Source organism: Pieris brassicae, chromosome 1 (genome assembly GCF_905147105.1).
Source record: "Pieris brassicae chromosome 1, ilPieBrab1.1, whole genome shotgun sequence".
In the NCBI taxonomy this organism is placed as follows: domain Eukaryota; kingdom Metazoa; phylum Arthropoda; class Insecta; order Lepidoptera; family Pieridae; genus Pieris; species Pieris brassicae.
In genome coordinates, this window is record NC_059665.1 from 4,798,773 (window position 1) to 4,821,396 (window position 22,624).

A 22,624-nucleotide genomic window follows, 5' to 3' on the forward strand; every position below is an offset into this window, starting at 1 on the left:
CACTATATCAATTTTAGTTATTATTGTTGCAGATACACAATGAAGGACTGGTTCAGAGTTAGATGAATCATGATATATATTTAATATTTTTTTATTATAAGCATATGCATATTTATTTACTAGATGACTCGGAATCGGAACTTCGACTTTTCTTTTTCTTCTTCTTTTTAATTTTCTTTTCTTTGTGTGTCCTTTTCTTCTTTTCCTGTAAAAGAATATTAATCAATATTCATTACAAAGCTGTAAAAAATATAAAAGATACAAAGAAGATGCCCACTCATGCAACCTCTTTAGACCTAGTTCTCTATTGTCATTGTTTGTTAATATAAAATTATTAGGAATATTGCTAGAAGTTCAGCAGTATCAGATATATTTTCGTTTTATTAGCCATTGCAATTTCTGAATAGTGTAAGTAAGAAGTTTGAATATAGAATAAGCTTGCTATTGGGTGAGGCCTAAAGCACTTCTTTCAAAGCTTCCAGCCTATTTAAGCTGCCTGGAAAATTGTGCAACTAGACAGCTTTCTGGCTAATTAGAGCATCAAACTATTCATCAACGGAGCTTGTTGCCCCACAAGGCATCCCATCCCCAACCCTATTTCTTCTGCATTACAAGGATTTGTTGTAACTTAGCACTGTTCATTGCTATGTGGATGACAGTAAAGGGGATGCTCTTTACACTGACAATGCAGGTATTCTCCGGGCAGGTGTCAATCAGTACCGGCATAAACTTGTCTATGAAGTTGAAACTCTGGTATGTAACCTTTTTGATATCTGTCACGGGTTGATGTTGAATACTCGGTGCACATCCTTCTGTTCTGATGGAAGCTGTAATTTCATCCAGTTTTGACATTTCAGCATTAGGTGCTTTATATTGTTCACAGTGGTCAACTCTTATTGTTCTTCCTAATATCTGTAGATTAAATTATTATATTAATGTTTATTAAAAGTGCAATAGATACAATACTACATACTGGAGATTACTTTAAAAGCAATGTAAATTCAAACAGTAACCTTAATTCCATTTAAATTATCAACCGCTAATATAGTTGATCTTTGGTCTTCATAACAGATAAATGCAAAACCTCTCGATTTTCCAGTTGCTTTGTCTCTTACTAAATTAATATTAACAATTTCTCCATACCTGTAAATTAGGAACATATAATAAAACTTAAGGAATGATGAACATACACTTTAAAACTTTTTATGTATCCTTACTGGGAAAAAACACAAATGATATCGCCTTCTGTGAGATCATAAGGTAGGCCACCAATAAAAATCCAAGCGCTGTTTTTATACTGATCGTGCCAAGAACTTTTAGAATTTCCTGTCAATTCGCGTTCACTTAGCTTGAGAACGTTTTTAATATTTCTGAAAGTAAGAAACAAAATATAGGTTATGCTTGGTAACATTTAAAGTATAAGTAATACGATATATAACGAATCCTAAATAATCCCGATCCCGATATAAATCTATATAGTACTCACGTCATAGGATTCATGATATTTTTGGAATCCTACTTTTACAAATGGTAATTAAAAAACAAACATTTCTGAAAAATATTATTGTCAAACATATATATACCGTGTTATATGTTGTTTATACTATACTAACTCACAGATACTAAATATACCAAATATGTAAATATACCATACAGTAATGTGGTAATTATGTATTTATTTATTTTAAGTAAGGACTGCACTTTGACTTAACATATATTTTAAATAAGATTACATATTTATTTTAATTATGTTAGGAGAAGGTAGTTAAACAATTTAATTACAATTGACACGTGTCAAATAAGATCTATGAAATTCGCCCTACTGCAGTCTACAACAAATGGGATAAGCAAAGTTCCACAGATTCAAACTTATATGTATTAAAATTATTATTGTAGTATCTAGTTAAACATAAATATTAATTTATTATTGTTTACTTTAGCTCTATGGCCCACCGCCATAAAATCTTCCAAAAATGTTATAGACATTTTTTTCTTGTGTATGCATTGTATCATTCAGAGTAAAATAATAAATAAGTTACTATTTCATGGAATACTATATATTAGATATCTATATTCAACTGTATTAAATTATATAAAACAATTTATGTTACATACTTTGAGCTCTTGACAGTTGACAGTCTCTTAAATGACAATAAATAAAACCAATGTTCCATTTGTATTTTGTACATACTACATATCAAAATTAAATTTTGCTACTAGTAAATAAATAGTTGAATTTGTAAACTTGAATAGTTCAAAAAACAAATGGCGACTCCGACTCCTGATACTTCTGAACAATACGATCAGGTAAACCAACAACTTTTCTCCATTGTGTCTTAACACTTTGATAAATTACCGAAGAATGAATATTTCTAGTTCGAAGATGATGAGTCTGAACAGCAATTGGGAGCTACAGCATCTGGGCGTAAACGACTATTCAGTAAAGAACTTCGGTGTATGATGTATGGCTTTGGAGATGATCAAAATCCATATACAGAGAGTGTTGATTTCCTAGAAGATCTGGTTATCGAATTTATTACAGAAACTACTCATAGGTATTGTAGACTCTAATTTATTAAAAAGCCTTAATTATTTGTTAACTGATATTTATGAAATATACTTTTTAATTTCAGAGCTATGGAAGTTGGTAGACCAGGTAGAGTTCAAGTAGAGGATATAATATTTCTTGTTCGTAAAGATTTCCGAAAATATGCTAGAGTTAAAGACCTTCTTACAATGAATGAAGAATTAAAAAAGGCTCGAAAGGCTTTTGATGAAGTTAAATATGTTGGTGAGTAATATTTGATGTTCATGGAATGTTTGTGAAACATTTATTGTTTGGAATTAATAAACATTTTAACAACTAAAACCAGCATTCTTATATTATAGAAGATCAACAATAATATTGGCAGTTCATGTGATGCCCATGCTTCTAGAGTGATGCAAGTAATTTATTATTTAAACACATTGCTTTTGTGTTTTGCACAATGTTACTAATTATTATACAATAAATAGTATATAATGAAAAAAGGCTATGACTAACCATATTTGTCGTTAGATATTTTAAATAAATAATCAATTATAAGGGATTACTGGGCAATATGTTGTAGTTTTCATAATAAACATGTCTTCTGTGTCCGCAACAGCTAAATTGTGTAGTATTTGTAGAACAAAATGATACTGTATGTAACACTGAATAAATTATTTATTTGTTATTTCAGAGTGATAACTTTAAATAACAATTGGACAAAAACTGTAAGTATTGCTTCAAATTATGAAACTGATGGTAATCAAATATTTCAGTCAGTTTTATTTTGTTTTGTTTTTAGTACAGACAGGATGCATAATGATTGCTGTCCTGGAAAGATTCCTAGATCTGAAGTACCTAACTGCAGAAAATAATAAAGTTTCCTGAGAATAATGTAACAAATATTTTTGTTGTTATTATTAATTATATTATTGATGACACAAGCAAAGGTCATATCATTTCACCTTTGCATTTATACTAAAATGTTCATTAAATAAAAATTAAAGGTAAATTTTTAATACTTTATTGAAATTGTGCATCATTAAAAATACAGAACATTCATAATAAATCAAAATATACACAATAATCTCAAATCATGTTGCATAACCTAGTGTCATGTGTGCATTTAACATAATGTCATACTTATAATAAGTGGCACAAAGCTAATTCTAATGTAAAATTCTAATAAACAATGACAATGTATAAATATTAAAAAAACTACATGAAACATTATAAAATATGGATTCAACATGTCAGATATAAATAGGTGTAAATAAAAATATTTTCAGGTGACTAGACCTGTTAAAACAGCCAAAATCTACTTTGGTTTTAGAATATATCTCACAACAAATTGGTCAACATATTAAGATTATTATAATAAATAGGCCTGTTGGCAGTGAGTGAATATTATTCCTACATTAGAACTATCAACTCTAAAAACTTTAAAAATTCTTAAGTATAAAAGCAGAAGCATAAATCTTAAAACAGTCCTTTGAGGAATGCACACAAAATGCAATATAAATAAGGCCTTATAAGGAAGATCTTAATTTGAGCCCTCTACAATACCAAAATTAGATATATCTAAGGACACTTGATAAATTAATGTTTACAACATTATAAATATGAAATGGGAATAACATGATTAGGGTCTAAACATCAAGAACATTTGTAACAAATTAGTAAAATAAGGCAAGTTAACTTGTAACCTTGTTTAGATCAGGCAATAAACTGGTAATAATTGACAAGAACCATCACTTGTTATTTGAAGGTAATTGTTAAAAAAACAGTTTTTGGTTTGTAGCACCAGAGAATTTTGACATCATTTTACTTTGGTAAAAATCTAAATCATGCAATTTATTACAACAAACGTTTTCGTAATTATACGAATTTCATAGTGAATTTAATCACAGGGCAAAAGGCCATAAAATGTGATGTCATACTCTTATGGTCTATGTTCGTAATATTTTTAATCTGTGGGTGGTTCCATGGCAGCGATAATAGTTTTCATAACAGCGGCAGCCGTGAGAGCAGCGTGGGGTTGCCATTCTTTTCCACGGGTGCCATCACGATAATCGGATATACCTAGAAAAATATTATTTTAAAAAAACATAAACGTTTATTTTGCGTTAAGGTGTAATTAACGTTATACATAAAAAACGTGTATTGATAAATTTGATTCTGAAAATGAAATTTGTCAAATGTCATCAAATAAGGCGGCCAATCGTTGTCTTAAACCGATTTATTTGTACGTTGGAAATATACTTTCTAAACTATAATAAACACATTTAAATCAACCGCAATTTGGTCAAAAGCTACCTCGGAAAATTCTGGTGTATAAATACATTTTTTTTTTACTTTGAACTTGCATCATTAAAACTTGACTTAACAATTTATGCTCCAAGATGAAAACACAAACTTGCAGTTTCTTAGAAGATTTTCTTTCATCGCCAAAATTAGTTGATAACCTAGATCCACCAGCTGTTCCTATCGTACGTCGATTTTTGGATCTAGGAAAATCCAGGAGTCCCATGCTCCATGAGCTCCATTAGATTTTTTTCTTGTATAGGTCAGTTACAAATAACACATGTACCTTATAGAAGTTCAGCAGTAAAAACCCATTAACAATTCTAAAATCTATAATATACACAACATACCTCTAATACATATAAAGCAATCCTTCCGATTGCCAACTACGCTGTCCAAGACGGCGTCGAGTTCGCAATCATAGGCCAAAGCGCGCGCGTGATTAGCGAACGCAGCCCTCACTTCTCCCCCGCACGACACCGCACGTCCGCCCGCTACTGGCGCACAATGCACGCGGGATTCGCGGCTGTAACAATAATATAATTTATTTAAAAAAAAAAGTAGTAAATCTTTTAGGTCTGGACCTAAGATTTCTGTATCTGTTTCGTGACCATTTATTTTTCTTAATAGCTCAGCTAAAAGTTGAATTAATTACAGCCCGTTTTCATCACAACATAAAGTATTTTAACAGAAAGTGACTAGTACAGATTTAGTTTTTACGAATAAGAAATTTTTTTTAAACAATAATATTGGTATCATTCTTTGGTGTACTCGAGTATTACACAATTAGATAAAACTTTACTGATATAACCGCGAATTTATTTAATTATTTATACAGGCTTTCATTCGTTAATGTTTATTTTAATGATTCATGCTATTCGTGTGTGAATGACGTATTCTGTTGCAATTGATAACAATATTTTGGTATAAATGATTATATACTAAATATACAATATATTTGGTATAACATTTTCCAGTTTCAAATATGTATTTTGCTTGCCTTGGCACACTAGGCTATAAAATGTTACACTAACTAATTTCATTTTTAGTGAAGAGTAAAATTATTTAAATCAGTGAAAATTAACAGTAGGGACAAAATATAATCTTACGTTTTTTCACCGGCTGGTGCAGGATGCGACACTTCTATAAATGCTCCATCTCCTACATCAACGCAGAGGCGATCTGTGCCTTGCTCTGGCGCCGCCCAGCGGCCTGGCAGGTCCTTAAGACGTTCTAGACCTAGAACCAGAAAACATTATTTTAAACAACAAATTAGAGTTGTTTGAAATTCAAGAATTTAGATTTTTTTTTTTGTCGATTATGAATTTCTTACACCTTTTAAGTCCTTAAAACATACAAAATACACAGTCTAATAGAAAAAAGGCTTAAAATGATAAAAATAATTGTATAACTCTCTGGTAATTGCTTCTTATGCCTTTTGACACAAAAAAGTCACGTTTTGGCCAGGGTTATTAATTTAAATCGATTTAAATACCAAAAAACAGGTATGCAAACTTGATAGAAATTAATATAAGTTCTTATGTTTGTCGTGTATAAAATACCTTCTTGTACATATGTAGTCCAAAGGCCATTCGAGTGAGAAATTCTCTGAGCTAATTCTTGCAAGAGGAAGTTCACTGGTTTGTATGGCTTTATTTCGTAGTCCCACCCGCCTTTCTCGTTACGCTCTGCTTTTTCGCAGAATACATATACATATCTGAAATTATATTTTCTTTCTACTTGAAGTGAACTCTAGGATAAAGAAGCCAAGAGGCCATTGATAACTAAACACCATATAAACTCAAATTCTAAGCTTTAGTTTGGTAAAAATTGAAATTGATAATTCAAATACTTATAGATTAACATCATATATATAAATACAATGTATATCATCTTTTAAATATAGGAAATGTTTTTTTTTGCCGCTATTTTCAAATCTACTTTTCTGAAACAACTTATCAATAGCGTAATGAAGCTGCGGCTTATTAGGAAAATCATAAGGATAATTTATATAATATTTATTTATAGCACTCACTAGAAGATATACAGTATAATTATTAATTTACATCGGTTGTTATGAATGAAATACAAGGTAATTCCCAATAAATAGATCGGCGCTATGACGTTAATGAATGCATGAAATCAGCATTAATTACCAATTAACCCAACAAATTTGAGGTTAACAAGCACACGTTGGAATCATGACACTGTTTTGTTTAGTTCTTATATCCATTATAATTATAAGAAATGCAGCTTACGCTCAATGTCATCAAAAGATTGAAAAGAAAAGTTTTTTCTTGCTGGTATGAGTGACGTCATTTGCGTAAGGAAACAGCCAAAAATTGATTTTCTTTTTTCAAAATTGGAAGAGACCCATTTCCATTTAAGTTGTAACGGTTTAAGTTTAAATTATTTCAGTTGGTATAAAATGCTGACTCGTATTGCTGAATTCATTACATTATATGGCAACACTGACAAAAACTACTTTTGCATTTTTCGCTTTTAAATTGTAGGTCAGACCTTTTATAGCCTCACTACAGAGTTGATGAACCGTTAAATTCGTATAAAACCTTGACGGTATTGTGTCGAGAATTCTTAATATGCATAAAGAAAAATCGAGAACTAATGTTACTTTGCTATAAAGTTAAGTAGTTTTTGGCCGGTCAAGTATTACGTAAGAACTATAGAGGGAGGGGGTGTCTTTTTTTTCTCATTCGGTGATTACATCAACAGTAATTAATTTACTTTTTTACACATATTATTCACACATTGTCTATGCTTGAAACGAAATGCATTTTCGAGCATTCCTACAAGAAATTAATACTTTTATGTACTGTTATTTTTGAGAGCTTTGCTTACTTCTGCTGATAAGAGGAGGGGGGGGGGGATTAATTGCAGTAAATCTGCTTGCGTAATACTTCAACGGCCCCATATTAGTACATTCGTATATGTACTAATTTGCATAAAAGACAGTTGACCTACGTAATAGATATTAAATACTGCCCTAGTTTGTAAAATAAACATAATTTTTGAACATCTTATTGTTATTTATGTGCTTATCATCTAGTTAGATTAGTTATTGTTAATCAGATTCTCAATAAATTTTATATATTTTTTCCCAGTCAAGGCTCAATGGTAATTTTATGTATAAAAACTACCGCGCGTACTAACCCATGGGGAAACTGCAGGTGACATTCCGAGAACGTGACATAAATGAAATTTAATTAAACATTTTATACAGCAACACTTAGTCATAGACATTTAGATCCTTGTATATTTTTATTAAGAAATTATCTCATAACAATGACTGTTACATACTAATTTTCAGGAAGTATATACACGAACTGTTAATAGTTATACGACCGGTATCTTTTATGCAACATTTCAAATCATTTTTGACGAATTCAATTGGTTGACTTGTCAAAAAATTTAACGAATAATTAGGGAAAAGATACGAACTTCAAAAATAACACAGGATATTCTTGTTATCTGTCTAGATATTAGAGTAACTAATAAACTAAATTAACACCATACACTTTATACTCTTTCATATGGTTCAAATTCTTTCATAATTAGGTGAGTGCCAGTAGGTAATTACCATAATTTTGTCGATCGTCCAAGGAAAGTTTTTGTTATTTTGGGTGCCAGTTATAATTTTATAATATAAATACACTGTAAATTTTTAAAACAATTATTGAATGAGTATGGAAGTCCTAATTTGACTTATTACATCAACTGGATACGCCCTAACCTGCGGCATTTCACGTAAAGCGGACAGGTAAATCTTCATAATTAGTAACCATCCCACTATGACACTTCTAATATAATTGAAATATACTTTGAACTATTTTTTAAAGTTTATTAAAATTTTTACTTTCGGTTTTGGAGGTCAATTCTTGTATATTTATTTTCTAATCAACAAGGGAAAAAATCAAATAAAGATCTATAAGAAATTGCAAATCATGATATTTAAAAAAATCCTGTTAGAAAATCGTAATTTCAAGTTTCATTCTTTATTCAAGTTGCATGAGTAATTTGCATTATCTTTTAAAGGCAACTTAAATAAACATCATAAGTTTTTTTTACGTGTTTGCGTTCATACTAAGTAGAGGTACGATTAACCTGAATATAAACTCTACCTCATATTTATTCGTTGTTCGCTTCACGTGAAGTGCCCGACCAATAGTTATTTGAGAGGTTTATTAATAAATCAACATTTTAAATGCCTTCCTTAAAAACATTCATGTGTTTCACTTAATTCATTCTAAATAATTAATTAAAAATAATGCAACGAATAACATACTTATCCGGCAAATCCTGCGCAGGAGTGGAAACAACAACGTCACCTAGGCGCACGTGTTTCTTATAATCCGTATAGTGAGGTACGCCACCACCAACGCCAACCAAAAATACGTACTCCACCTAAAACAATCATCTAATTTTAACACATATGAAACAAGTGTTTAATATTTACAATATAAACACAGCTGTCTAAGCAATATTTTTGCAAAAGAATTTATTAATTTTGTAAATTCTCCACAGCTTTCGATAGTTTTAATGTTCGATATTTTCCAAACCAAAATGTCTGCAATAAAAATTGTTTTGGCCTTTAGGCTGAGATTAAAAGACACGATCTAGCGCTGAGCATCGTTTCCTTATCCCGTATAAAGACTAGACATATTTCTAGTACATACTGGATAAATTTGACAAGTCTGAAATTTTGCACAGGACAAAAAAAACTCGTTTTTAACCATACAATTTATAAAACAACGCAAAATTCAAATGTAATTTGTATTACCTACGTTTCAATATAATTATTTTGCTTAACAATAAGAAATACTGTATTACAAGGTTATGGAAAGGTTAAATGAATTACCGCCTCATTGTAAGATGTAATACAATAGTTATTTAAAAAATATATGAATTTACATAAAGCACGTTTGGAAGATATCTTTCGCCATATGGCCGATTGGAATGTAACTATATTCGATTCAGCCGTCTCTAAAGTTATTTTAGTAGGAATGCACGCGTATTATAATACGACTTTGATCGATTTTAATACAGCTTACAGATTATTGTACCAATCAATTAATGTCAGAAATAATTCCGATTATATATGTATAAGAACTATTCACTAAAAACTGAAGGAAAGTTTATATTCCGTACGCATATGGCACATTATATCCATGTAAAGTCGTGGTCTTGCGAAACAACAGTTGTTTCCTTTAAGTAACGTGGTTACAATGTATCAGCGTTTATATATTAAAGTATTATTTCTTTTATGGTTTTCACAATTAGACACACATTAAGGTTTTAATGTATCAAGGACAGATTTAAACGTAACAATGAAATGAAAACTAAACAGATCGGTGTCAGCAACAACAATATGCATGCATGTAAATGATGTGCTAGTAGTATTTCTCCGAAGTTAGCCTCGTCGTCATAGCTTGGTTTATGCTATTGTTGAGTTTTAGTCGGCGCCATATTACATAATTTTGTTCCCAAGTTATCATCTTTATTTTTATATCATATTAGTGAATTGAACTGTCTCTGAGCAGAAAAAAGTTCGGACGCCTTTCTTCCATATATTTATTTTGACCGCTATTTGGAGACGATAAAACAGACCTTGTGGTACCTGCTACTAAAACCACAATTTTATATACATCCGTGGGTATCGTTACTTATGGTATACAGGATTTTGGTAGGGACAAGAGGTCACTGACTCAAGATCTCCAAAAATGCGCTGAAAAGTCTTCTGCTTAAAAGTACAATGGACCTTTATGATTCCATCATAATCAGCGCCGGGTTTTTAAGAGGTTAATTAATCCAAACCACACTCGAAAGAGCGCAACAATTCATAATAAAATAGGGGTTTAGGTTGTATTTAAAATCGTAATCATAAATGTTATCGACCCGATAAGGTACATGATAATTTAACTTAAATGTGCCGAATGAATTTTGACAATAATATACGAAAATTTCCGCAAAACTTTCTGAATGGCAGATCATACAAGAAATGTGGTTGTTTGTCCGCACAAAAATTACCAACGAGGTATGGTATGAATAGGATAGCTTGTACATAGGCTGAATCGGTAATAATATAATTTTACCTTTTGGAATATTCCAAGCAATCTGGTAGTAGTATTTCCAGCAGCAGTCATAGCTTCCCGGGTCCGTCCCACGGATGGCAATTTGGTGGTAACCACGCGATGAGCGCCAATACTACCCAAGGTGTACACATTTGATTCTCCTTTAAAAAAGTAAAAAAAAAATATAATTATGTGGCCGTGTTTCCTGCCATGACACTATTAGTAAATTTTAACTATCATTTTTTTATTATTGTACCTATATGAATAAATTAGATATGATTTCATAAACTTTGTAAATTTTATTTTTTGTTAATTGCCAGGATATTTGGTTGAAACTCATACGGACTCCCCAATCAAAATAGCTAGATATTTTTGTCTTTTGTCATTTCCACCTTAGCAAGGTTAGAAAAGCAAAATGTCAAATTTTATTGTAGCATTTAACTTAGATTTACCAACTTTAACGTCTATATGAAAAATGTCAGCCAATATAAAAAATAAAAAGTTCTTGATACTTTTTATTATATATCAACCGGTTTTGAATATATTAATTTGCGCCTCCAATACGTGACTCACAAAGTAGATAATATTATTGTAAAATAAACCGAACAGACCACAATAATCCATTTGAGGTAAAGCACGTATGTAAATGCATATTCTTCAACATTCAAGAATATAGATATGTAATACGATGTTAATAAGTGTACGGGTAATTGTTTTTTTAATAATGATAATAAGCAATGGAATGTCCCGAAGTGTGCATAGTGCCCCAAATAATAGTGAACCTTCGACATCCTACAATCTGCCCACAGAGTTGTCGAGTGGAACCATTATAACAATACAGGGTAAACTTAAGATTGATTCCACGTAAGTATACTTTACCAGTATTTTGACTTACAAAAACAAGGTGAACGAACGGCTTATTAACAAAGAGTGTAACCTCATTCGTGGCATTTAAAAAAAATTATTAGTTCATTCATACAATATAATATGCTGACACTGAGGACGCCTAGAAATTTAGGCGACCTCATTAATAAATTGTTTTCAAATAAACTAGATTAGCCCGTTGTTTGAATGAACAGCAATATCGAAAGTCAATTAATTTTGAACGAATATTCTAATGATTTGAGTACCACTTTTTATTATGCATGTAAGTATTTTAAATGAATACCAGTGTGTAACTTTAATCTCGTCATGGTGGTTCATAGGAGATTAAAAACATGATAAATGAAATGAAACATGATTCGTCCTCTGGAGTTCGTGAAAAAATTGAATAATAAATATCTTATACCCCACTTTTATAAGGCAGGAAGCACTTATAAATGATTCCGCCGTCCAATGGCAGTTTAAAAGACAGAGGTTCGCACTCTCGATCCTGGCTTTATAACTGATGAAAATAGAGACATAGCTTATCTATAGGATATCTTAAAATGCCAAAATGACTTACGTCATTCACTGTTAGCTATTATACCTGACTATTTATAAATTAATATACCGAACTATTACTTTTAATAATTGAAGATTTTAATAAAACAGGTTAAGGATAATGCTTTTGACGAAATTTGATTATGCCTGCGGAATGACGTTCCTACCCCAAAAGGAAGTTGTTATACAAGATTCTACGGAATTCCCGTATAATGTTCGACCTGCAGATGGTAAAATTTTTATTATTAAATTATAAAAATATAAGATTAGCAATTATTAATATTGTCTGTGGTAAAAGTTCCGAGACATCCTACTTACTGCATGCCGCTCTATGCTCTCTGCTCGTGTTTAGTACTATAACGTATTTAATTGTAATAAAAAGGAAACAGATGAAACTTTTAAAGAATATTTAATACACTCCACTGAATTCAATTTATATTTATAGTTTTTTACCTACTGCTGTCGTCGCTTTACATCAGATACGCTAGACATAGTACATATTATTCTCGAAGTATCATTTTACACAAACTCAGAAGAAACTTGTTACAAAAAAAATCACATTGATGAAATGGGGTGACCATATTATTTAACATTATTGAAACTATATTTAAAGAAGAAAATTTTAACACATTAGTTAAAATTTTACTGACTTTGACTGGGTGACTCCCTGACGCGATTCTTAATTCGCCCTTGGCTTTTATATACATATAGTATTCAGAGGAATGTCATAAACATTCTCCATGTTTCATAAAACTGCTTAGTTTGAATTGATATCTCAACAACCTCGCATATAAGTTCTGCACTTCCGGAATTCTTTGATATTTTCCGGCTAAAAACTTGGCAGTGGAAAAAGTAGCTAACGTTAAATATTGTTCCAGAGTCAATAACATATACGATATACATGGATGCAAGATCGGTGGATCAAACAATAGACGTTATAGAAATGTATTTTGAAAGTGATAACGCAGGTTTACTGACTCTAAACAGATGCCCTGTAGATTCCCTAAGCAGTATTGAGAAAATTTTAATAAACGGCAAACAGAATGTTGTAAACATGACATTCAATTTCCAGAAATCAAGCTTGAAGTAAGCTTGAACTGAGTGCGCAAACGCATACAATTTCTGTGATATTTTTTCTAGTCAATTAATTATTGGGAGTTTCGGCTGGCCCGAAACTATTTTTTGAAATTTAATGTAACATATTTTAATAAAAATGTTGAAACCCTTTCATATTTTTATTTAAGACAACACCATACAGATTTCTGTCAATAAACACACCGATGTAGTGTCCTCATTTCGATTTTGTGTTCTTGAAGTAAAGGATAAGGAAAGATAAGTTATGCACGTCAATTGCTTATGAATAATGCAAAACTTTACAAAATCACGTACTCAAGCTGAAACAATCGACCTGTTAAGTACATATAACAAAACTATGTACCTCACAATATGGAATATGAAAATTGGCCATAGCTGGCCAATAGATTCGATATTTCTTATCTATTCGTCAGTATAACTAAGTATGACAGATTAGATAAAAGTAATTTTATATAATAAACTATGGTTTAATACTAAGAATTTTCTATATTAAGTAGTCAATAACTGGTATAATATATTAATAATTTGGAGTTCTCTACTCGAACAATCAGATTAAAGTGTGCGGTGTGGGCGCAAGCTGGCGTGTTCGAAATTAACTATACGTGCGTAAGAGCTCAAACCGAGATCGCCGTAGGCCAACCAACAAAATATTAGTTTTAAATAATACATATCAGGAGTTGTAACCAAAATATGCTTTACTAAATAAGAAGCTTTGCGTGTCATAGAAAAGGCAATGGGCAGTTTGGTGGCATTGAGAAGCTTAAGGTGATTTTATTTAGACTCAAGGTGTGTAACGGTGCTGTGATCGGTAGGTACCAATATCAGTGTTTATTTTCAACATTACGTCACCTATAACCGAGCACCGTATAGCGCATTAAATCTCTCCTTGATACGCGCTGAACGTTCGTTAGAGTTTAGAAACAGTTACAACTAAAGAAAATTTACATTTCGTGGTTTAAAAATGCTTAAAGTGTGTTGGGAATGTCTTTTTGGGTAATATTTGTGTTATTAGAAAAGAAAAATATAAAAATAATGTATGGTGTCGTTAATTATAATAATTATTTTACTTTATAAATGTCTGGTTTTTATTTACATGAGTACATATTTACATTTAGATGAGTGAACTTGAAGTATAAACTAGCAACCAATTAAATTCCGGATTCTAGTCGAACTTGAAGCATGCGCATTGCCGCATTCGCTACAAAATGTCAATGTCAAACCTTTTATAATGTATAATTATTAATAGATTCTCTGTACCAAAATTCCGCATGTAAAACAAAACTAAACTGTTTTTAGCGATTTAAAATGTAAGAATAGTATTTGATATCTGTACAGATAAAGTTTTTTATACAATCAGCTCATCAGTGAATAAAGTACCTAAATAAAAATAGGTAGTGTTATGTTAAATGTAAATAATTCTCAGTATTTATCAAACTAACATAATAATTTTAAGCCTGAATGATAATAGGTATTATAAGTTAGACTATAAATAATTAACAAGTAATCTGTAAACAGGTCGCCCGAATACAACTAGAAACATTTACCAAAATATTTTTCCTCAACAGCTATTTTATTGCACAAACGTAGTGTATAAAATATATTAATTAACATTTTTCTGTTTTCACTATAAAAAATCTAATTTTAAGATCAAATGAAGCACATGATGGTATTAATGGAAGAACAGTGAATGGTTATCCATTAGGATCTACTTCACATAGAGAGAACGAAATGGCCTTTAGGTTACCAAGACCACTGGAAAATGGTGATATTATAAAAGTTGAGGGAATAATAAAATCAGATGACAGACAAAAGTAAGTTTCACATGGTTTGCCATTATTACTAACCTTATCTGAAGCAATAATTGAGCTTTAAATAACTGAATTTCATTATATTCTGCAATATGACAATTATATTAGCTATTAGTAAGTAGATTATAGCAGATAAACTTTAGTGCAATATGAGGTTAAATAAATGTTTTATTGAAAAACTTACTTTGAATATTTACTAATATTATAAAAAACACAATTACAGATTTTGCATGGCATTGACCACTGGAGACAATTATATAGACAAGCATAATATAGCCTGTGAGGTAGAAGCTGATTTCCTTAATAATCAATTTGTAATACGAACAGTAGTAAATGGGCAAATATACGATAAAATTCTAGACTCTTCAAGAGGAGATCCTTCACCTACAGATATGTTTCCAGGTATTGCTTATTTCTACATATTATCAATATCCAAGTAGTCTAATTACTGATAGATATAATAAGTTTAAGGTAGGTTTAGTTTTAAGATTGCAAAAAAAATCATAAGTTTTAGTAGATCTTATCTAGATTTTTTCACTTGGAGTGTGTAAGTAATAAATATCTTTTTTTTTTCTCATGATATATTAACATTTAACATTTTTATCATAATATTATTAGGAATTTTTTTTCAGACTCAGTACCAGAATTTATACTTGAATTCAATGTCAATGCAGAATATAACCAAATAGACCTAAGTGTTGGTATGAGCTTTTTGTGTTCAGTTGATCTTAAACATAACTTGAGAAGTATATCGCATATATTGCTAAGTGATGACATATTAAATGTAAAAGAACTTTGCATTAAATTTAATCAGAATCAATAATATAACCAAATGATTAATGCCATTTTTGCATTTAAATTAGTATTTGTATAAATTCAACATGTGATTTTGTACAACATATATTATGAGGTGTTTAGCGTGAGTAATCTACCTGTTTATAATTGTTAAAGATAGAAACAGGCTTAAGTTGTAATTAAAAAGAGATCTTTGAAAACTATATCAGTTCTAGGAACTATTTGTATTTGTATATTGTAAAAAATTTATACAATCATATAAAAGAATTAGTATTTGTTATACTCACTATACCCATTTATGCATTTATATACATAAAAGTATTATTAATAAATTATCTAATTTGATCAGTATTTTGTATTATGTTGATGTATTTTCTATTTAAACTATTGGTTGGTAGAGTTGTGTATACTACACAATACAAATATATTGCAATGTATATTCAATACATCTTGATTTATGCTACTCTACTTATTCCCTTTGAAACAAAAATAACTTTGGAAGCAAAGATAAACGGGTTAATCTACGTAAAGTCATAATTTTTGGAAAAAAAAACTATCGCAAAATAGAAAGTTATATGATCAACTCCACTCATTTATTTTGTGCAGATAAATTCCAATTTTCTGATATTGTTAATTTAAGTCTTTGATTTTTGTATGGTTGGTTATGGTCTGTAAACTGAAGCATTTTAATCTGACTAAATTTACATATGAAACATTACCAAACCAAGCAATGCGCGAATATTAGTAATATTTAGGTCATGTATGATTTGCAAATTGATTTAAATTTTCGTAGGTGCAATAAAATTAAGAAGGCTTCAATAGTCAATAATTAATTTTTTTATGAATAAAGTATAATCTATACTTTAGGGAATATTAGCATAAATTGTTGCCTAAAATGAAAGCTACAACAAGGCTTGGGTAAATATTATTTTCAGATAGTTATAAATGGCACATTATAAAGCTATTGAAACCGTTAACTTACACACTCCCACCAATATTTAGTAATTATTTATTGTATGGATTAAATGATTGTATGATGTAATATGTATTTTTAATGCCCAAAAAAGGAAAAAATAGAAAGTAAGTTATTCTAGTAGATATTAATATTATTTAAATAAGAAATATTCTAATTTAGTCATTGTGAAAACAAAATTGAGCCACTAAATGACGTTAAACTGAATTTAAAACAAAGTTGCCCATAATAAAGAATTATCTTGTTGATCACCTAGGGCACTCGCATAAACATAACAAGTAAACATTACTTACCAACTGTTGTAAATCGCACATATGTCTCTTGATTATCCATCATGGCGTCAACAGCCTGCTTCTCGCAGTACAAGGCAGTCACTACAGCAATGGTTGGTTGCCGAGATGAACACAATGTTGGCATTTGTTTCACTACCTATATTGAAAATTTATAGTTTTTATATAACTTACTAAAATGTATATAAATAAAGCAAACATAAAAATTATGTATACATTTTTAAACAGCATTATTTCTGCTCCGGATAAGTTTATTACTTATTTAAAATTATACAATTTAGAACTTGCTTTATCGAAATGAAGAAAAGAGGAATGTTATGTAATTGCAATTATTTTGATAATAATTTAATTTTTTTATTTATTATGTTTAGCTATCTAATAAAAAGTATACACGTAATATTGATAATTTAAACTTGATATCATAGCATAATATCCTAAAGGGTTTATTTGAAGTATAAAGTTATTTCTGATAACCATAGAATATGTACCTGTGTATCAACACTGTGCTGCCGTATGTATAGACCATCTGATATTGGTCTAGTGAGACCCTTCTCTTCCAAAGACTCCAATGCAACTTTTACCTCTGCTTTGGACCATGGACCAGCTCTAAAAATTAAATTGCATGATATCTATTTATTAAATACCTTATTATTCAATCAAAGCCAGAAATGTTTTTTATTGAGTAAGTATGAAGCAGACACTTTCAGAGAGGCACACAGTAAGTTTTGCATAATGGCATTGTTTTTAAACATTAAAAAAAATATAAGAAGGAATGGTTTTTGCCGTGCAAAAAATTAAGCAGATACTTACGTGACAAAATCTTCTACAGTCAACGGATTTGGGTATGCATTTTCAATCATATCCAATACTCTTTGTTCCGAAAATTGAGTTTGATTTGCTATACTATCATCAATAAATGCTGAAATCAAATATATTTTTTAATCCTTTGCTAGTCAATTCTGTTACATGCAATATTTAACAGTATTGCTCATTCTAGTGTACACATATGAGAATAAGGTATTGGATTAATATTTGGTTCTCATCCTAAAGTTTTAAAAATATGTAGTACCGCAGAGATAAGATCTTATTCGAGTGTTGTAACATGTACACCATAATGTACATAAAGGTGCTATGAATATATCCACTGTGTATTTACAATGTGGTAAAATGGAGACTTTTCATACAAAAATATAACAGTAAAATAGACATACATAGCAAAAATAATAAAAATGCTTCTTATGTACAACCAATACTGTTTTTAAATAAGTCTCAGTAGCCTACTTGGTACATTACTCAATAGGTATTTAAGCTTCGGCTCTGGGACAAATAACATAAGGCTAATAATGTAATTGACTGTATAAAAAACAGTAAAGAACAAAACAGAGTCTTATTTACATCTATCACTATTAGGTAAAAGTTTTTTAGTATTAACTGCTTGTGAGCTGCACATTAGGTAATAATACATATTTATCACTCTACTAAGTAACATGTTATAATTTCAGTGCAGTGCTAATGATCGTTTTAATATACATGCTTTAGATTAAAAAATAACAGCATTATCAGTGAAGAATAGTGCTTTTACAAATTATTGTATGTATATGTTATATTGTAAGTCTAATTAAGTATTTCTACAACAATTGTAAGACACATTACTTTGTTTAAAAAGTACCCTAACTTGTTTATATAAAAATAAATAGATGTGATTTTTACAGTTATATTTAGACATAAAACAAACTCAATTAAAATGTAGCAGTTACTTAGTTGCAAAACTAAAAATCTCATGCAAACAAAATAATATATTAAATATATACATACTACCATTACAATACTTGTATACTATATCCTTACGCGATATCACACCATTTGCCTCTGTTCATATAGAAAAAAATTTAATATATGAGTTTATGGACATTCATAACTAACAATTACTTTTTTGTAGATTTCTAAATAATTCTTATATTTTCACTAACCATAATATATTTTTAATTTTGTTTACTAAAGGACAATGATGTAGCTTGTTTATACATGCCAGCTAGCATAATGGTACCTTTGCCTTAGTGGGTCAAGCACATGGCATGACCTGGACACCCTGGGTTCCATTCACAGATACAATGAAATTTATATAATGTATTGGTAGGTAAAGAAGTTGATCTAGTTGACATATAATAAGAAATAAAAACAATCTTATTCCCCATTGGAGAGTTTATACTTAAAATAACTACAGAAAATAAGAATGTGCTGAAGTATTTATATATTTCATAATATAGGATATAGGTATTTTCATATTTCCATATGAAAATTCCATTGTTCAACTTGAAAAACCAACCTGGTGGTGGTGGACCTGTTCCCTCCTGTCTTAATTCCACCTCCAACACTTTCAATAAGTGATATTTGTTCTGCATTAACTTTATTATCTTCTTGATAAAACCAACATAATCTGTAATGCAATATTATATAAGTTATTGAATATTTAGTTTTAAAAATTATTAGGTAAAAATACTATTAATAGGTATTTTTTCTCAAGTAACACTTGCCTCATAATTTAAGTTAGTATTAATATCTATACAACTAATCAATGGCTCATAAATTTTGAGACCAATGAGATAAGATATAGTTTTTTTTATAAATCTAGTAAAGTTTTTGGTAAAATTGTATTAGTAGTTTACAATTTCTAACATACAAATAGTTGTATATTATTGGACCAATCAATCCAATGACTAAGAAATGGATCACCAATCCTATTTAAACATTTACATGAATATAACAGAGTCAACCCTCCAAGTACTACACAATAATCAGAAAATGGTAAAACCAGATTCAAATTCAATTAATTTATAATTGAATTGTAAAGGCTTATCATTCAGGATAGGATTTGTTATCACTCAATTACAAGGCTAATGTTGGGTAAATATTAATAATTAATTAATTTTATCAGTAGGGTACCTTTAGGAAAATCCTGTGGACTTACAAGCTCCCTAAAGAATGCTTGAGCCTCATGTGGACATTCATGTAAAGAGACTTCAGGTTTAAACCAAAACCGTAAGGCTCTTGCTTCTCTTGTGTGGGTACCATTAGCTGCAGACACCAAATATACACAAAATTCTAACTGTGCGTGACAGGGCTCTGATAACCCATTTTCTGAAACATTTTATTAGTTTTATGTTATGGTTTAAATAATTAATTTGGAGAGTTGATTTATTTTACTGCATAAATCCGATTTTTAAACAATTTTTAATTGTTATTTTAAAAGAAACTTACCATAAACCTTTTCTTTGTTTATAATTATTCCTGTGTGATCACCTCCAGCAACATGAATTTTATCACTTGGCTCAGGTATGGAAACAGCTTTTCTTTCAATCACCAATATGGTAGATGTTGGGGTTTTACTTTTAGGTGTCATTACTACTTTTTCTTCTGTTTCAGCCATTTTAATGTCTTGCAGAGTGCAACTCTCTGAATCGTAAAATTAAATATAATACCGTGAGATCAGAGGTGACTCATAACTTTGTCCTTTTCGAGGCAAACGTCAGCTATACGGTACACCAAGCTTTTACAAACTTAATAGGAGCCAAGGTTGATTTATAAGCAGACACACACTACGATACAATATGGTTTACTAATTTGTGTACGTTGACTACCGCAGATAGTTAGATCAATTTTATTAATATTGACATAATGGAATTTAGGGCGGCATGTGATGTTTTATGAAGGACAACTAAAGTAAAAAAATAAATAAATTAAACAGGAATTTACAATTATATAATTTGTACTTACAATATAATGTAATTGTTTTTAATTGGTTTGAAATATATTACTTTAAAAGAGTAACTAGTATTAATCTAATAAGACTATAAGTTTTAATTATTTTGTTTTCATATACTAATTGTTTGCCGCTTGACCATTTTACTCCACAGATCAGTTTTTTCCAACTCCTACAGAGTGTTCCCCCTAGAATCAACTTCAAATATCCATATCGATTAAAACCCCTAAATTTTTGTTGTACACTCGGTAATTTCAAGTTTAAATGTAGTAGTAGGTATTTATGATGCATATTAACTTTAACTATTATTTTATAGTTAAATTGTATAATATTTCGATCTTGGAGTATTACAGCGCTTTGCGTTTTATTTGGTTTAGTGTGTTCTTTGGGTTTTATAGTTATTTTAAGGGTTTACACATTTAGATACACTATTGAAATATTACCTTACTAATAATATTAATGAAGATAACAAATAAATTAAACGATGTTAATTTTATACTTCTTAACTTTTCTTTTCGTACATAATTTTTAAAGCATTTTGTACTTTTCTAAATGTTGAGTATAATTTTGATCTTAGAGTATTTTAGTTAGTAATTTTTTTGGCTTAGTTTGTTGGTTGTATTCAATGCTTAGTATACATTGTATAGATTCGTTGCCTCCTTCCATTAATTACCACCAAAAATTCCCTCCAAATAAAGTTATCCCTGAAGTACCTTGGTATCCCCTAAATTTGAAGGGACAATCTTTAAGCCAGAGTCACAGACATTTTTTTTATCGAAGAATAGAGGGACCACTCACGACAATAAATTAAGGAGAAGGGAAATCAAATTTCTATTTTCTATGGTAATTAAAAAATTAAAGCTAAATTTTATGTAAAATTATGTCAAGCCCTTGAACTAAAACGACAGATATATATATATATATAATAATATATAGAGACTGACAAACGAGTCGTGGGATGAGATTTATTTCAAATTCTTCATATGCTGATTGTCAAAGTTGTCAGTTGTCACTATATGTCTTCCCATTAGGGTTAAATTAATATCATCATCATTACTTTTTTTTAATATTATGGAAATAGTTTTGACTTTATGCCAGTTTCGAGTAAAAGGTTGGGAAACTACACGCGAGAAAAAATAAATAAAGACATCAAAAGAAAACAAAGGGATAAGCTAGTTAAAAACAAAAAATGTACATAAACATATTATATTTTAATATTGATTATGAAAGAAGATAATACATTGTAATACAATAAAGGATACCAAAAGGCAGGAGATTTTAGTCGGAAACGGAACATGTAGTAATTGTAAGGAATACAGAAAGGAGGTGTCATATTGGGAACATGAAAAGAAAATATGGTCGAGGTCACCAATATCTTCGCCACACTCACAAATATTTCTATCAACAATACGAAGGCTTGCTAAATGTTGAGTTGTACATACATGTCCTAAACGCATTCTAGATATAATAAAGGTGACAATTTTAGAACTCTTATCTCATAGAACCTTTGGCTTTGAACTCGCTGCTTTTCAACCAAACATCATTCCATGAGTTTGGTTGA

The 22,624-nt window shown here is 30.0% G+C and overlaps 5 protein-coding genes across 16 annotated transcripts; 3 read left to right on the top strand and 2 right to left on the bottom strand.

Annotated features, from left to right (window-relative positions):
- Positions 1 to 75: 75 nt before the first annotated feature.
- On the bottom strand, positions 76 to 1,680 carry LOC123709360 (RNA-binding motif protein, X-linked 2). Of its 2 annotated transcripts, XM_045660641.1 has the most exons (6): positions 1,650 to 1,668; positions 1,487 to 1,551; positions 1,218 to 1,370; positions 1,014 to 1,143; positions 763 to 912; positions 76 to 205 (listed from the first exon to the last, which is right to left on the bottom strand). In XM_045660641.1, the coding sequence occupies exons 2-6, from the start codon at positions 1,498 to 1,500 to the stop codon at positions 113 to 115; spliced, it is 540 nt and encodes a 179-aa protein (XP_045516597.1). In that variant the 5' UTR covers positions 1,501 to 1,551; positions 1,650 to 1,668; the 3' UTR covers positions 76 to 112. The 2 variants fall into 2 exon arrangements, with proteins under 2 accessions (XP_045516597.1, XP_045516590.1); XM_045660634.1 differs by having other exon boundaries at positions 1,487 to 1,680.
- A 274-nt stretch (positions 1,681 to 1,954) lies between these two features.
- On the top strand, positions 1,955 to 3,432 carry LOC123709961 (transcription initiation factor TFIID subunit 13). Of its 8 annotated transcripts, none has more exons than XM_045662827.1 (6): positions 1,955 to 2,307; positions 2,377 to 2,555; positions 2,634 to 2,791; positions 2,874 to 2,946; positions 3,222 to 3,255; positions 3,330 to 3,432. In XM_045662827.1, the coding sequence occupies exons 1-4, from the start codon at positions 2,266 to 2,268 to the stop codon at positions 2,939 to 2,941; spliced, it is 447 nt and encodes a 148-aa protein (XP_045518783.1). In that variant the 5' UTR covers positions 1,955 to 2,265; the 3' UTR covers positions 2,942 to 2,946; positions 3,222 to 3,255; positions 3,330 to 3,432. The 8 variants fall into 8 exon arrangements, 5 of the variants coding, with proteins under 5 accessions (XP_045518783.1, XP_045519616.1, XP_045517962.1 ...); XM_045663660.1 differs by having other exon boundaries at positions 2,874 to 2,942; positions 3,335 to 3,432; XM_045662006.1 differs by having other exon boundaries at positions 1,956 to 2,307; positions 2,874 to 2,942.
- A 934-nt stretch (positions 3,433 to 4,366) lies between these two features.
- On the bottom strand, positions 4,367 to 21,793 carry LOC123720647. 4 transcript variants are annotated; one of them, XM_045656679.1, is made up of 14 exons: positions 21,777 to 21,793; positions 20,562 to 20,756; positions 20,247 to 20,441; positions 19,630 to 19,740; positions 19,119 to 19,172; positions 18,114 to 18,222; positions 17,792 to 17,909; positions 17,307 to 17,442; positions 10,942 to 11,081; positions 9,135 to 9,253; positions 6,394 to 6,548; positions 5,941 to 6,070; positions 5,182 to 5,357; positions 4,367 to 4,609 (listed from the first exon to the last, which is right to left on the bottom strand). In XM_045656679.1, exons 2-14 carry the CDS (start codon positions 20,728 to 20,730, stop codon positions 4,494 to 4,496), a joined length of 1,728 nt encoding a protein of 575 aa, XP_045512635.1. In that variant the 5' UTR covers positions 20,731 to 20,756; positions 21,777 to 21,793; the 3' UTR covers positions 4,367 to 4,493. The 4 variants fall into 4 exon arrangements, with proteins under 4 accessions (XP_045512635.1, XP_045511772.1, XP_045513472.1 ...); XM_045655816.1 differs by lacking the exon at positions 21,777 to 21,793 and adding an exon at positions 21,078 to 21,225; XM_045657516.1 differs by lacking the exon at positions 21,777 to 21,793 and having other exon boundaries at positions 19,152 to 19,172; positions 20,562 to 21,013.
- LOC123709225 lies at positions 11,540 to 13,568 on the top strand. The gene is made up of 3 exons (XM_045660792.1): positions 11,540 to 11,784; positions 12,454 to 12,572; positions 13,221 to 13,568. Exons 1-3 carry the CDS (start codon positions 11,609 to 11,611, stop codon positions 13,430 to 13,432), a joined length of 507 nt encoding a protein of 168 aa, XP_045516748.1. The 5' UTR covers positions 11,540 to 11,608; the 3' UTR covers positions 13,433 to 13,568.
- Positions 14,276 to 17,082, top strand: LOC123708444. Its single transcript, XM_045659556.1, has 4 exons — positions 14,276 to 14,430; positions 15,084 to 15,248; positions 15,469 to 15,647; positions 15,878 to 17,082. The coding sequence occupies exons 1-4, from the start codon at positions 14,399 to 14,401 to the stop codon at positions 16,066 to 16,068; spliced, it is 567 nt and encodes a 188-aa protein (XP_045515512.1). The 5' UTR covers positions 14,276 to 14,398; the 3' UTR covers positions 16,069 to 17,082.
- Positions 21,794 to 22,624: the final 831 nt, after the last annotated feature.

Excerpts from the sequence above, each read along its gene's own strand:
- LOC123709360 (XM_045660634.1), bottom strand. Across the intron at positions 1,144-1,217 it reads ATCATTTGTGTTTTTTCCCA|GTATGGAGAAATTGTTAATA; the intron begins GTAAGGATACAT and ends CCTAATTTACAG. Across the intron at positions 913-1,013 it reads ATAATTTAAATGGAATTAAG|ATATTAGGAAGAACAATAAG; the intron begins GTTACTGTTTGA and ends TTTAATCTACAG.
- LOC123709961 (XM_045662827.1), top strand. The coding sequence starts at position 2,266 with ATGGCGACTCCGACTCCTGATACTTCTGAACAATACGATCAG. Across the intron at positions 2,308-2,376 it reads CTTCTGAACAATACGATCAG|TTCGAAGATGATGAGTCTGA; the intron begins GTAAACCAACAA and ends GAATATTTCTAG. Across the intron at positions 2,556-2,633 it reads ATTACAGAAACTACTCATAG|AGCTATGGAAGTTGGTAGAC; the intron begins GTATTGTAGACT and ends TTTTAATTTCAG.
- LOC123709225 (XM_045660792.1), top strand. The coding sequence starts at position 11,609 with ATGTTAATAAGTGTACGGGTAATTGTTTTTTTAATAATGATAATAAGC. Across the intron at positions 11,785-12,453 it reads AAACTTAAGATTGATTCCAC|GTTAAGGATAATGCTTTTGA; the intron begins GTAAGTATACTT and ends TTAATAAAACAG. Across the intron at positions 12,573-13,220 it reads TAATGTTCGACCTGCAGATG|AGTCAATAACATATACGATA; the intron begins GTAAAATTTTTA and ends ATATTGTTCCAG.
- LOC123708444 (XM_045659556.1), top strand. The coding sequence starts at position 14,399 with ATGCTTAAAGTGTGTTGGGAATGTCTTTTTGG. Across the intron at positions 15,249-15,468 it reads AAATCAGATGACAGACAAAA|ATTTTGCATGGCATTGACCA; the intron begins GTAAGTTTCACA and ends ACACAATTACAG. Across the intron at positions 15,648-15,877 it reads ACCTACAGATATGTTTCCAG|ACTCAGTACCAGAATTTATA; the intron begins GTATTGCTTATT and ends ATTTTTTTTCAG.
- LOC123720647 (XM_045656679.1), bottom strand. The coding sequence starts at position 20,730 with ATGGCTGAAACAGAAGAAAAAGTAGTAATGACACCTAAAAGTAAAACC. Across the intron at positions 18,223-19,118 it reads ATACAAGTATTGTAATGGTA|CATTTATTGATGATAGTATA; the intron begins GTATGTATATAT and ends ATTTGATTTCAG. Across the intron at positions 17,443-17,791 it reads AGCACAGTGTTGATACACAG|GTAGTGAAACAAATGCCAAC; the intron begins GTACATATTCTA and ends TTTTCAATATAG.